At 40.2% G+C, this 15000-nt stretch overlaps 3 protein-coding genes across 4 annotated transcripts in view; 2 read left to right on the top strand and 1 right to left on the bottom strand.

Annotated features, from left to right (window-relative positions):
• Window positions 1-1877, top strand: part of cdk4 (cyclin-dependent kinase 4) — a 16637-nt gene extending 14760 nt beyond the window's left edge. For both annotated transcript variants that reach the window (XM_053227022.1, XM_053227021.1), the window contains exon 8: window positions 181-1877. In XM_053227022.1, the coding sequence (XP_053082997.1) occupies window positions 181-270 (90 nt within the window). In that variant the 3' untranslated portion in view covers window positions 271-1877. The remainder of the gene's footprint in view (window positions 1-180) is intronic.
• A 1212-nt stretch (window positions 1878-3089) lies between these two features.
• LOC113525664 (tetraspanin-31-B) lies at window positions 3090-9001 on the bottom strand. Its single transcript, XM_026912233.3, has 6 exons — window positions 7681-9001; window positions 6517-6684; window positions 4988-5068; window positions 4735-4875; window positions 3872-3982; window positions 3090-3776 (listed from the first exon to the last, which is right to left on the bottom strand). The coding sequence occupies exons 1-6, from the start codon at window positions 7741-7743 to the stop codon at window positions 3702-3704; spliced, it is 639 nt and encodes a 212-aa protein (XP_026768034.1). The 5' UTR covers window positions 7744-9001; the 3' UTR covers window positions 3090-3701.
• Window positions 9002-9287: 286 nt separating this feature from the next.
• The window catches only part of LOC113525665 (arf-GAP with GTPase, ANK repeat and PH domain-containing protein 1), a 31709-nt gene continuing 25996 nt past the window's right edge, over window positions 9288-15000 (top strand). The window contains exon 1 of the mRNA XM_034302277.2: window positions 9288-11643. Within this exon, the coding sequence (XP_034158168.2) occupies window positions 10527-11643 (1117 nt within the window). The 5' untranslated portion in view covers window positions 9288-10526. The remainder of the gene's footprint in view (window positions 11644-15000) is intronic.

The raw sequence follows: 15000 nt of genomic DNA, 5'->3' as shown, positions 1-15000 counted from the left end.
CACACTATAATCGCACACACACACACATTCACTATAATCACACACACGTTCACTGTAATCTCACACATGTTCATTATCTCACACACACGTTCACTATAATCACGCACACACACACACACACACACACACACACACACACTGACTATAATCACACAGCTAATTTTTTTTCTTCTTTAACAGAAACTGTTGACCTTTGACCCCCTGAGGCGGATCTCGGCACTGAAAGCTCTGGAGCACGGCTTCTTCTCTGACCAATCAGATAACGCGTAGAGAAGCGACAGGCTGCCGTTAAAGAAAACTCCGGAATTCTGATTTTAGTGCGAGTTTATTCACTTCATCAGATGATGTCATGAAATCACAGGGACCAAAAACTGACCTTTAACCCACGTTTGTGTTTAACGTCACGTGTACAGCATGGCTAATGTTTTATTTTTCTTATTTCCTTATCGTACTAATCCCCGCTCGGCCAAGGGGTCGGTAACGCTCAGGGTCCTGAGCCGCTCGAGACGTGAGGAGCGAACAGCGCGTCACACACACACACACACACACACACACACACACACACACACACACACACACTGTAATGTCGCTCAGCGAACACTGCCGTTTATTTGACACTGTCTCTGTTCAGACTAAACACCGTCAGTGTTAATAACATTAAACTCCTGATTATTCTCAGCACACGTCTGACTTTAACAGCGAGAGCTCTGCGCCGCGTCCCGCTTCCTCCACGCGGCGTTAATTCAGGCCTCACGCCGAACTGGAGCCTCTGAGCTTCCATCACTGCTTAGCCACGTTAGCCTTGTAGCTCCACCAACTGCGTCTCAGCTGATCGACTACATCTGGGGTAAAAGGGACATTTTACTTTTTACTTTCAACTGAACTGTTTCTTTTAGGGATTTTTTTAAAGAATTTTTTTAAATGATCGATGAAATCATTTCACTCAGAAACACAACGCACAGCAGCAACGCCAGAAATGCAACAGCTCCAGAACAGAAATAATCAAACAGCGTGCAGTTCGAACCGTCTGATCAGATCTACCCGTTAATCCGTTTCAAGCCATCCATCCAATAATCGCTAGTTTCTTAGATTTCAGATTATTTCTATTTTTATAAACAGTTAATCAGCAGATAATAAACAGAACAATTTTCCACTTTAGAATAAAATAGCGATGTAGCGATGAGCGCCAAGTCGAGAAAATTAATCATTTCTGTTCTTTTTTTTTTTTTCTGGGAATATTTTTTAAAATATAAAATACATCTATAATAAGTAAAAGTGCCGTTATAATTATTATTATTATTATTATTGCAGGATAATCTGGAGGACAGAGGAGAGCTGGTAGTAAATGATCGTATTGCTCTAACTGCCTAAACTTTTATTACTCTTTACAGTAAAATTGTAAATGTTCTGCAGCGCTGATTATTAAAATGAAAGCCGTTAGAGGATTTCTGTCCTGAACGAAGCACAAAGACAGACGATGTTCTTCATGATAAGAACGTTGTGTGTGTTTGATTTAATCTCTGATTAAAATGTGGGGTGAGGGGCGGAGACACTGCGCTCCTCGTCATCATCAGTGTTAGCGTTTTACTTTAACACGTAATTAAGAAAGATACAGGAGTTAAAGTGAATGTGGAGATGTATAAATATAGAACCGAGTATGACAGTACACACACACACACACACACACACACACACACACGCTCGGTTCTCCGCTCTGTTATTAACCCGTACCTGAATGTGTTCATGTTCTCAGTGTTTATTATTCCGTTTAGTTCGTGTGTGTGTTCTGCTTTAGTCATTAAGAACAGTGAATGTTGGTCTCTTGAGAATTTGCTGTTAATTTTCTCATTAAACTCCATTTTCTCTTTCACTCTTCAGCTCCGTGTGTGAACTCTTTCTCATTTATTCACATTTAACACCACATTTACTGTGTTCTATAACACACACCATATACAGCCTACAAGATAATCAAGCAATTTTACACTCGCAGTCATGCTGTTATACTGAACACCACTGCTGGGTGGGGCTGTAGGCACAGGCCACAGGTGATCACACAGGTAATCACACAGCCACAGGTAATCACACAGCCACAGGTAATCACAGGTAATCACACAGTCACATGTAATCACAGGTAATCACACAGCCACAGGTACTCACAGGTAATCACACAGTCACATGTAATCACAGGTAATCACACAGCCACAGGTACTCACAGGTAATCACACAGTCACATGTAATCACAGGTAATCACACAGCCACAGGTACTCACAGGTAATCACACAGCCACAGGTAATCACAGGTAATCACACAGTCACAGGTAATCACACAGTCACAGGTACTCACAGGTAATCACACAGCCACAGGTAATCACAGGTAATCACACAGCCACAGGTAATCACAGGTAATCACAGGTAATCACACAGTCACATGTAATCACAGGTAATCACACAGTCACAGGTAATCACAGGTAATCACACAGCCACAGGTAATCACACAGTCACAGGTAATCACAGGTAATCACACAGTCACAGGTAATCACAGGTAATCACACAGTCACAGGTAATCACACAGTCACAGGTAATCACAGGTAATCACACAGTCACAGGTAATCACACAGTCACAGGTAATCACAGGTAATCACAGGTAATCACACAGTCACAGGGAATCACGGGCAGTCGTGGGTAAAAACAGATAGTCACAGGTAATAACACAGTCAAAGGTGATCAAAGATAGTCACAAGTAGTCAAAGGTAAACACAGGTAATCAGTTCCAGGTCAGTTCCAGGTCAGTTCCAGGTCAGTTCCAGGTCAGCTCCTCCTCTCTGTGTTCTATCACTTCATTCATTGCCCTGTGAGATAGCCTTAGCGTAACCGTACTGTCTCCTCCTCACGCCCGAGTTTATGTATATTTATGTATATTTATGTATATTACTATAATAAAGGCCTGAAAATATAAAGTTATATATATATAAAATATATACAAAGGAGTTTCAAATGTTACATGAACTAAAAATTAACCTTTAATAAATAATACAACTAAAAATAATCTATTGTAAGAATAAAGATAACGGAAAATATAAAATAAGGACAAAATTCTATTAAAAAAGGAAAATATCCCGTAAATACTCCAGATGCTGAGTCACGTATCTTCCTGGAGTGGAGATGAAATATACATACAAGCAAATGATGATCTGAAGTCATGCAAAACAATAAGCACATTTATAAAGTTATAAATTTAGTTAAAATACATTACATTTAACTCTGTAAGTGAAAAGTGTCAGAGTAATAAGACTGCAGTAATCTTTAAAACTTTATATATATGGAAAAATCTGTAACAAACAAAACCACCACAGTGAGAATTCAGCGCTTCCTTTATTTATCTGTAAAGCATTTAAAATATTCTTACTATATATCATATACCTTATATCTTACTATATATAAGATATCTTACTATATATCATATGCATGTTTACCTTTTATTTTATTAATCAGGATTTAAAGATCAGGAACTACAGCCAGCATAAGAGTGGAAAATAGTGCACTATGTAGTGAACAGGGTGGTTTGAGACACAGCCATCAGATAAACTTTATCTACAGAGCAGATTTCAGGTGAGTTCTTTTTAAAATTAAAATATTAATAAAATAAAACTCCAAAAATGAGCTGAATAAAAATGGAGAATTAAAAGCACACAGTTTTGAAGGTTATGACGAGGTTCTGGAGCTGATCTGAGGGTTCTTCTGGTTTCTGTATCGAACAGCCAACCACATGGTCACGAGCTACAACACACACACACACACACACACACACGCAGAGTGAGTACGATGGTGATGTTTGTACTGCGTGACTGAGAGCAGAGTGAGTGATGAGGAACCTGTGAGAAACTGCAGAATAATCCGACTCCACCCAGGAAGCTGAGCGTCTCTGCAGCGTGCTGCAGCATCAGATCTCCACACGTGAAGCAGTGAGCTGTTGTTTTACACGCCTTTACCACACACACACACACACACACACACACACACACACAGTGACAGCAGATCAGTATTTAGCAGCTGCACTGACGAGTGTCACACTTTTGGTCATTAATATTTTCTGTGATTCTAAAAGAAAATTAAAAGAATAATTTAAATCTTTATTAATGATTCAGTTTATAAATAATATATTTATAAACATATTTTTTATGGATATTATGTATTTCCTGTTTATAGTTATAGTTATATGTGTAAACATTCTGCTTTGTTAGTAATTACCTGAGAGAGTGTGTGTTTAAAGCTCACTACTAGCTTTATTTATTATTTTATTTTGCGAAGTATAAGTTGTATTTATTTTATTTCGTGTCCTAATGAGGTCACATGCAGCTCGTTTGCTCAGCGTGTGAACATCAGCATGTTCAGTGTTAATATTCTTAATATTCTGATTGTTACAGTTAGTAATATTTATTCCTGTGCTGATTTTAGTCAGGTGTGTGTTACGCAGCTGAGGCGTTTCAGTGTGTAGCTGTAGGACATGGTCACCAGGAGGGGGCGCTGTGTTACACCCTGACAGGTTTCTCTCACGTGATGCTGAAGTGGAGATAAAAGCAGCAGATGAAAGTAAAAAGGACGTCGTATCAACGTCTTCGTAATCGAGCTGCGTGTGACGTCAAAACATTCCTCTACATGAGTGTGATATCATGTGACCATGCAGGTGATTTCAGCCAATAGAAGTGCGTGTGTGTGGAGTCATGTGACCACGTACAGCTGTGCACAGGTTCACATCTGTATGGAAGACGTGCTGCTTTACAGCGCTGTTAATCACACCACAACAATCCAGCTGCTGCTCCAGAGACCGACGAGTTTCATTACTCATCATCTCCCACGACATGCTGAGTAACTTCTCCTGCTCACACACACACACACACACACACACACACACACACTGCTGTTAATCAGGAGGTGGAGTGATGAGACAGATCTCAGCCAATCAGATCACTCGGCTGAGATTATTTTACCTGTTGTTCTCTCCTTAAAGCGAGGCAGAAACACGACGCAGTGAACTGGAAGATAAACATTAACGCCATCGCCAGGATGTACTGATACACACACACGCACACACACACACGCGCACACACACACACACACACACACACACACAGAAATTAAGGAATTTAACGTCATGTTCATGGTTCTGACCCCTGTGGCTTTCCACAACACGCACACCTACACCTGGCGTTTCACCCGCCCACATTCCTTATATGGTCATAGCTTCCTGCTTATTTATTAATTATATTTACCAGTTCTTTATTTCCTGCTAAAGTCAAACAAACAAACGAATAACTCAATAAATAAGAAACTTAGTCAAAAGCAAAAGTTTTATTATTATTTATTTATTTAAAGAAAGTTTTGATTTGATTAAAATTTTACATAACACATAACAGTGGTGTAAATCTAAAAATTAGATTTTATATCATTTTTAGTTTTATTATTAATATTTATTTATTTATTAATAGCTTTATTATTATTTATCAGTGGCTATCAATTTTTTGTCCTTTGTAAATACTGAATTTAAACCAGTATTAATGAAGCTATATATAGAATAAATATAACATTTATTTATTTATTTTTATTTTTTTAAAATGTCTTCAGATAAATAATTAATTAATAAAAGATTTTTATTTATTTCAAGTGTATTCATTTTATGTGAATTTATTTATTTACTTTTATTTATTATTTATTTATTACTTATTCTTTTAAAATGTCACATACAGTAACAAAAGTATAGTTTTAAAAATGAGGTTTAATATTACTTTCAGTTTTATTATCAGAACTTTAGTGAACTTTATTCTGAATTTAATACATAATTTACATAAGTATTAATTAATCTATGTACAGTATAAACTTTATTTATTTATTTATTTATTTACACCATATGGCCAAAAGTATGTGCACCCCTGAGCATCACACCCATATGTGCTTGTTGAACGTCTCATTCCAGATTTATTCCCCTGTGTTTGCTGTTATAATGAGCTCCACTCTTCTGGGAAGCTTTCCACTAGATGTTGGAGCGTGGCTGTGGGGATTTGTGTTCATTCAGCTACAAGAGCATTAGTGAGGTCAGGCGCTGATGTTGGGTAAGGAGTCTCCAGTTCCAGTTCATCCCAAAGGTGTTCAGTGGGGTTGAGGTCAGGGCTCTGTGCAGGACACTCGAGTTCTTCCACTCCAACCTTCACACACCATGTCTTCATGGAGCTCGCTTTGTGCACAGGGGCATTGTCATGCTGGAACAGGGTTTGGGCCTCTTAGTTCCAGTGAAGGGAAACTGTAAAGCTACAGCACACAGAGACGTTCTATACAACTGTGTGTTTGGGGAAGGAGCCTGTATGGGTGTGAAGGTCAGGGGTGCACATACTTCTGGCCATATTTCACACTCTTATTACTGAGAGAGAGTATTTCACAGTGTATAGATATTGTGATAATAATAAGCATTATAAAGCTCTGTAATGTTCAGCTGTGAGGTATTTGGGGTTTTTCTGAAGGATACGGTGAACAGGACGATCTGGTTTTGTCTCAGAGCTCCGATGATCCCCAGAATGGAGACGAAGATGAGGAAGACTCCCACCACCATCACCACACTGATGATCCTCAAAGTCCACACGATGCCAAAACTCTTCCCATAAGCAGCCACTGCCATGAGGGACACGCCCACCAACTGACCCCCGGAAAACACACGCACACACACACACACACACACACACATTATATCTGTCCCACTGTTAAAGGGGACAATTTAACCACAAAATCCACCCAAACTTCCCACACGTCCTCTTCAGCACACACATATTCACCTCGTTAGCTTTGTGGCTAATTTAAGGGAAGGTTATAGCTATCAGGTTAGCATTAGCTAAACTTTATTGACTTGTTTATATGCTAAATGATTTAGTTTGATGATTTCAGTTCGCTAGTGCTAATCAGTGGTCATAAACCTCTCATTAGCCTTGTAGCTCGAGTGCAAAACAAAAAATCATCAAAATATTTAACTTCCAAATATCGTACATCATTTGAAGAGAGTGGAAAATATTTATGTTCTACATTTAATTTATTTACAGCTGTTATTTCTTTCTTTTTAAAGTTCCTCGAGTAAAATCTCCAGATGATGATTTTTAAAACAATTTCATTTCACTCCTAAAAACTTCTTTTTGTTATTGTTCCCTAAAATGTTAGTTTATGATCTTTAGTTTAGCAGAAAAGTGGAAAAGAACAAGGTGATTTAAGATCTGAAATATAATATAATATAATATAATATAATATAATATAATATAATATAATATAATATAATATAATATAATATAATATAATATAATATGAATAACAGGTAAAAAGTAAAAAGTAGCAGCTTATAAAAGTAAGTTAGTGAAAGTATAAAGCAGGCCCTGTTGAAGCCCTGAGTGAATAAAGTGAAGATGAGAACATCAGCGTTACAGCACGAGCTTTTCATCTACACACACACTTTAAACATTACTTTTTGTCCTTCTTTCTTTCTTTCTTTCTTTCTTTGAGTAACGCAGAGTTGAAGATTTCTCCTGAATGGACTGAAAAGCAGCCTGGCTGCTGAGTGGGTGAGTTTTGTGTCGACTCTATAAAAGCTAAAGGTTAACTTTATCTCCGTGTTCATGAGGATTTACAGCTCAATGTGTTTCACACTCACCAGATAAACCGCATTCACAGCACACAGTGTGTTTTTAGCACACGAGAACCCGACCTTCAGCATCGTGGAGGAATTCTAATCCAAATTTCTTTCAATTAAACGTCTTCTTTTGATTCAGACAGTGTGTAAAGTCCATACACACACACACACACATACACACACACACACAAAACTTTCATTTCCTGTGACTAAAAGTGGGTGTGGCTTATCTCCCAGCTGTACGCTCATTGGCTAATATTATCAGTCTGTTTTTGTTTATATTTTGTTGTTTTTGAGTGGAGTGTGTACGAACAGCATGTCGTGTGTGTGTGTGTGTGTGTGTGTGTGTGTGTGCGTGCGTGTGTGTGTGTGTGTGTGCTCTGATGGTGTATGAAGCCAGTGTACTCACCCCAGCGATCATCGGGGCCCAAGCACTTTTATTCAGCTTGAACTAAAACAGGACAGGACAGTAATATTCCTGAAACATTTGTGTACATTTGTCCCTGTTAATTATTTAACTATTTTAATTCCAGCAGATTTGTTGATGAAATGACGTTATAATGAGTGTATGGAACAGCAGTTAGAAGAAATTCGAATTATAATCTAGGTCTGATTTCATCTGTATATTTATTTATTTTCAACCCAAACTTATTCTGCTATTTCATGGAACTACAAAATGTTTTAGTTTAGCTGTGATGATTTAGACATTTAGCGCTAAACTGGTGGCTATAAGCTTCCATTCTGTGTTAGCTACATTAGCTTCACAGAGCAAAACTACAGAAATCAGTAAACCAACCCGAGTGAGTTTATTTCATCTGTCTGAACTTTAACGAGGTTCTGTAACAGATTCCTCCAGTATTAATAAACTGACTGCGAATGATGATGAAATGTGTGTGAACTGTATAAAGTGTAGAATTGTATAAAATGTAAATATTCAGATTTGTAGATAATCGACAGTGCTGGAGGCGAGTGTGTGTTTAATTAAAACGTGTGTGACAGACTGTAAAATATGCATTCGACTGCATTGGTCTTTAGCTTAATGAGCATGTTTATCTTTGTGTCAGTGTGTGTGTGTGTGTGTGTGTGTGTGTGTGTGTGTGTGTGTGTGTGTGCGTGTGTGTGTGTTCCTGCAATTACAGTCCTCAGGCATTGTAATAGTGTGAAACTATAATTTCAGGCTATTCTTAACAAACATAATTGGAGTAACAGGGCTAATTGGAGTAAACACACACACACACACACACACACACACTGTGTGACTGTGTAATGTTCTGCCAGTTGTGTTAATGTCATGCATTTCTCATCGGGACATTCATTTATTAAATCTCTAACATTTGTATTTTGCAACACACACACACACACGCTACACCCAAATCTCAGCGTGACTGTAACCTCAATAACCAAATAAAACATTTCAGCTCTTTTAGATTTTAAAATAAAATAAAAACTGTTAAAAACTGTTTTTTGTTAAAATCTATTTTCCTCTGGCAACAAGGTCAAAACTCTCAGATATTCCTATCCTTTTGGAGACATTTTGTCCTCACTAAGATATAAGCACACACACACACACACACACACACACACACACACACACAGGGACAGGACGTAGAGACCCCTCAGCAGTGATCTTCTCTCATTCCTCTGTCGTGTCTAACGCTCGTCTCCATCCATCACCTCGTTCCCTTTTAACCGAGAGCGATAAAATCAGGAGGGAGGAGCAGAAGAAACAGAGAGAAAACGATGGAGGAGTGAAATGAAATAGAGAGACAGGTTGATGTACGGTGAGCTGCGAAAAGCATCTCGTCTTCAGCGCCGTTTCTGTGTTTCTGTGTTTCTGTCCCTCGTTTCAGCTCCACGTCTCACACATCTGTGGTGCTGTCGCCATGGCGCTGGCTTTGTGACTCGTCCAGACGGGGGGGCTGAAAACGGAGGAGAGACGAGAGAGGAGGGGTCACTCTCTCTCTGTCTCTCTCACTCTCTCACTCTCTCTCTCTCTCTCTCGCTCACCCCTCCCTCCTCGGCCACATTTGACTTGCTAATTATTTCAGACGTGATGGAGAGAGAGAGAGAGAGAGAGGGATGCAGTGGTATAACGGTTTCTAGCTTCCAGGACGGATTCCTCTGTCCTTCCATCGTTCCTCTTCCCTTTCTGTATCGCAGGATGACGACATTTTAATCTTACAGACGTTTTTTTTTTTCCTCTGGAACCTTTCATCCACGTCGTCTCGTCGCCGCTTCCATCACGTCTGCTCTCATTGTCCTCTCCTGAGGTTTTTTTTTTTGCGTATGGAGGACAGAAGATCGATCTGATAATATGGATTACACGACACTCTGACCGGAGATTGCAATGCAGTGCAACAAAATACCAATCCTGAGGAACTGAGGAACCCACTGGAGAAATAAACAGCTAGAACCCAGACACATGGCAAGTACCGTTTTTCTGGCTGGGTGCTGAGGGATTTTCTCAATGGAGGAACCGATCTTGCGTAATGCTAGAATGCGAGTCTAGACTGTGCAGGATGGAGGGATGGGATGCAAACCATCTGTTGCGTGAGAAGGAAAGCAGGGGAAGCATCTGTGCGTGAACAGACACAGAGAACCGAGACATCACTGTGCAATTACAGAACCGTTTTTACTATTTGGACCATTGTTCACAGTCGCACCTCATTTTGATCTGAACATCTTCCAGTTATCTGTGGTTGGTCCTCATGCGGAGGCATGCACTGAGCGAGCGATGCGTGCTGACACCCTGTCTTTACCTTCACCTGTCTAACAGCCTGAGCTCAACCTTCTGAACCTTTCAGGTGTGTTAATATTCACTGATTTTTACTCCACTGTAGCCGTCTCTCCTCTAAAAAGGGCTCCACATGAGCAACTCAGGGACCCTACAGCGTCGAACCACCTACCTCATCTCCCTCACTCTGGTCAAGGTCGAGGCCATAGGGAGCGATGAAGGGCCCAATGAAGAGACCAAACCCCAGAGTCCCACCTCGGCCCCAGGGCTCGTTCAGGGCCCTGAAGATGGAGCAAAAACAAAGGAAGAGGAGATCAAGCCTCCAGAGGATGACAAGGAACCGGGACGTTCTGAGATGAAGGAGCAGAAGGTGGAGATTAAAAAGCCTAACAGGAGCAACAATGGATGTCCAATTAGGACACTTCCTCCAAAACCCAAGGTTCCGAGTTACCCTCCTGTGGTGAGTCAGTACAAAGCGAGGGAACTTCAGAAAGACACCGGAGTTCCTCTTGATGGCAAAGAGAAGCGAGAAGAGGAGATGGCAAAGACGGATGTCTCTAAAATGGATATTTACATCCCGTCTTCAGAAAGGACCTCAGATGATGTCATGGCAAACGGAACTTCGGTCCGTCCCAGCGTTCCCATCCGTCTAATCCAGCGTCCTGAGACGGCCCTGAGGCCTCACGCTACGGTAACCATGAATCGCCGCGAGTTCAAGGATGCCAGCAAGACCATTTCCTCCTCGGCCAAGAGCCTGGATGTCAAAGCTAGAGAACACTCGCCTCCGGTGACCATCACCATGACCATGGGTCCATATCGGGCTTCCTGGTCAGAAAGCGAAGGCAGAGGGATGTACCAGCGTCTGGCCATGGAACCTTTAATGGTAGCAGAGGAAGGAATTCCGACGCGGGAAAGCCCTCGAGTGGAAAAGCTTAAAACCATCTCCACATCTCTCCCAGCGTCGGCCTCCACAAGACCTCCTGCAAAACCACAACGCAAGGGGAAGAGCCGCACTCTGGACAACAGTGACCTGAACCTGCTTTCTGAGGACCTGAAGAAGGGAAAGGAGGCCCACATTGGAGCCGGGCTCCGTTCTTCTACTCACGCTCCAGGCAAAGACAGAAAAATGCTCAAGTTCATCAGCGGCATCTTTACCAAGAGCACCCAGTGTCCTGTAACGGCCCCCGTGGTTCCTGCCACTCCGATTCCTCTGCACAGCCCCCTGAGGAGACGCTCGAGTGAGGAAGAAGGTCAGTGTGCAGTAACACGTGTCTGTGAAGGCTTTTCATTATTCAGGTCACTCGAAATGTCTTGTAGTAGGAAGTGGAGCTGTGTATAATCATGAAGATGTTTCTCCACTCTGAAGATCTGAGGAGCTTCATGAGTTCTGTCTGATTGTTAAAATAGAGAGACGTGTCACATGTTATTCTGTAGGTAGCATCATAAAGCCTTCAAGAAATAATCCAAACCCAAAAACACAAAAAAAACATTCGCTAATGGAAGACAGAAATCTTCTGTTCCTTATACAAACACTGGCTGTTAGCTAGCTGGGCCATTAGCTTTTAGCTTTTAGCTTTTCCCATATCACCGGTTAGCGTAATTATGTTAGCAGTCGATTTGGTGTTTGATGGTTTTATTCTCTTCATGGTCTCCATCTTTTTGTGTTTTTTTAGTTTAAAGAACTTAAAAATTCTTTATTTTATTCTGTTTAATCTGCTTCGTACACCACTCGTCTCAGACTTCACACTACAGCGTGTTGTAAAGTCCTGAAAACTTACTGCTGTGCATATTTACGATTGCTAAGCTGTGATTGGTCAATTGCCTTTTAGGGGCGGGGTTTAGATAACAGCATTCAAACTTCCACTTTTTGACATTCCCGTGCTTCACCATGGCTATCTGCAGCGACAAAATATTAGCTGAATTTGTCTAATATTTCTCTTTGTGAGATTATCATTTTAAAAACATGAATTATTCAGAGTCTTTTAAGACGCTTTATTTGTGTCAAGCTTTGAGAGAAAAGTGCTTGAATTAAACAGAATTACCTCACAACAGGAAAACAATTTCACACTTCACAAAAGTAAAACTATCTAGAAATATTCTCATGTTTATCTCATAATAATGAATATTAAATAAATTCACCTATATTCCAGATTTATTGGCTGTGTGGAATTTGATGAGCATCGTTAGAGAAGCAGCAGTAAATCAGGCCAGATGATGATGATGAAGATGATGATGATGATGATGATGATGAAGATGATGATGTGTAAATATGTCACTGTGGTGTAAAAGGAGGACTAATGAGATTATTCCAGAAAAACACTGTGTACTTTTACGCAGCAAACTGCAGATTTCACCAGCTTTTACTGCGTTTTTTTACGCTATGCTTAGAACATTGTTACAGCACAATTTTAAAACAAAAAGCAATAAATTGTGTAAAAATTGATGGACAGATATTAATGCTCGGTGCTGATGCCGCGACGTCATCATGTGTGTTTACGTCTCATATCTCCTCAGTGGTTCTAGTTTAACATGATGCCTGATCATTCCACAATCTGCCACACGAACAAGTCCAATTTTACCAAATCCCATGATAAATAAGTGTAAAGTATTTTATTTATATTATGGTTAAGGTTTGGCTGGAGCAGTACAGACCGGACGATTCCTCCCCTGAGAGCCTCCTATTGATCTTCTCTCCTGCTTCTTCTCCATTAAACGTCCTCATTATCCTTTAAGTGCTCTCTGAGGAAAATGTGTGGCCAATATCGTGTGTGTGTGTGTGTGTGTGTGTGTGAATAACAGGACATGTGTATAATAGATGGTCAGTGTGGTGGATTATCACAAGATGCTCCTGTGTTCATTTAATTTTATTTTATGCTGCTTACTTTTTGCGTAGTAATTTATAAAATGCAGAAAATCAGCATCAGGGGCTAAAACTTTTGCTCATGTCCCAGCGCTGTGTCTACACTCTGAGATTTATGGAATTAAAATGTGGATTTATTCTACACACAGCCTTTATATGCTGCTGTAATTTACATTAGACAAAAATGAAAAAATAATATTATAATATTATAATCGTCATAGACAGAATAAAGATAAAATTATTTTATATATTATTTTGCCCTCGGTGTTGTGAAAGAGTCACATGTTATTAGACTAGTTTTAAGATCGATAAAAGTCATCATCATCATCATCATCATCGTCATCATCATCATCATCATCGTCATCATCATCATCATCATCATCGTCATCATCATCATCATCGTCATCATCATCATCATCATCATCATCGTCGTCATCATCATCGTCATCGTCATCACCTTTCATGGTCTCGGTCAAAACATCTTCATCCCTTTACACTTTGTACAGGGTTGTGTGTGATTGTGTTATCATTTGTGTGTGATGAGATTTTAAACCTCAGAGTCCGGATCTCAGCCGTATCTCAGCCGTATCTCAGCCGGATCTCAGTCGTATCTCAGCCGGATCTCTCTCTGTCACCAAACTGCTGTGGGTTTTTATAAACAGTAAACAGTCACTTCTGCGGTTTAGTATGTAGATTCTTTTCCGTCCTCCATCGTGTTTGTGATGGACAGAATGATGTTTCTGGGTCTTTTCACACTGCAGACCACCACAGGCTTTTATTTAGAGGTGTGAAGATCCTCAGTGGTTTTTATAGCAGGGAAAAATCATACGTGACGGGAGGAGGAGCTCTGAGTTCTCCAGTTTCCTCTAGGTTTACGCTTTCCTCCCGCTTTTCTGGTTTCTTCTGAGTTCTCCAGTTTCTTCTGAGTTCTGCAGTGTCTCTGGTTTCCTCTGGGTTTTTTGGTTTTCACAGCATTCTCTGGTTTCCTATGGGTTCTCCAGTTTCCTCCAGGTTCTCTGGTTTCTTCTGGGTGCTTGGTTTCTTCTGGCTTTTCTGGTTTCCTCCAGGTTCTCTGGTTTATTCCAGGTTTTTTGGGTTCCTCAAGGTTCTTTGGTTTCCTCTGGGTTCCCTGGTTTCCTCCAGCTTTTCCTGGTTTCTCCTGGGTTCTCTGTTTTTCCAGGTTCTCCGGTTTTCTCCAGGTTTTCTGGTTTCCTCCCACACACATAAACATGCTGGTAATTGGATTAGTGATGATAAATTACCCCCCACATGCTGGTGTCTCATCCGGGGTGTATTCCTGCCTCACACCCGGTATTCCCGGGATAGACTCCGGATCCGGACCATGAGCTCTTAGCATAACGTCATATTCCATGATGCTAAACTGAAGGGAGCGAGATTGTGGAAAAGACAAGAGAATCCACACAAACTTCACTTTATTTTTTAGTAAATTTCACGTGTACACTTTTCTCATGTAGTGCATGTGTTTTATTTGTTCTGTGGTCCTTTTAATGTCAAACTGTTTTAATGTCAAAATGTTATTGTAAAAAAGCAGATTAACAGCATGTGTGATTAAAATTACTTCCAGAAAATTAGAAGAAGCGTGATGTTGATGTGGACGGTGACGGAGAGACAACACACACGTGTTACGTGTGTTAATAACGTTAATAACATCGTTATAAAGCAACGGGCCGCTTATTAACATTTAAACATTTATACATAATCACGGTTTAATAGAACGCGTTTGTAC

The sequence above is a fragment of the Pangasianodon hypophthalmus genome, chromosome 20 (genome assembly GCF_027358585.1).
Source record: "Pangasianodon hypophthalmus isolate fPanHyp1 chromosome 20, fPanHyp1.pri, whole genome shotgun sequence".
In the NCBI taxonomy this organism is placed as follows: Eukaryota; Metazoa; Chordata; class Actinopteri; order Siluriformes; family Pangasiidae; genus Pangasianodon; species Pangasianodon hypophthalmus.
The sequence above is the reverse complement of the archived record's forward strand: the minus strand, read 5'-3'. Positions and strand labels throughout refer to the sequence as shown.

Coding starts and splice junctions, on each gene's coding strand:
- LOC113525664 (XM_026912233.3), bottom strand. CDS start 7,743: ATGCTGAAGGTCGGGTTCTCGTGTGCTAAAAACACACTGTGTGCTGTG. Junction 4,876..4,987: donor CTTTAAGGAGAGAACAACAG/GTAAAATAATCT, acceptor GTGTGTGAGCAG/GAGAAGTTACTCAGCATGTC. Junction 3,983..4,734: donor ATGTGAACCTGTGCACAGCT/GTACGTGGTCAC, acceptor TGTGTGGTAAAG/GCGTGTAAAACAACAGCTCA.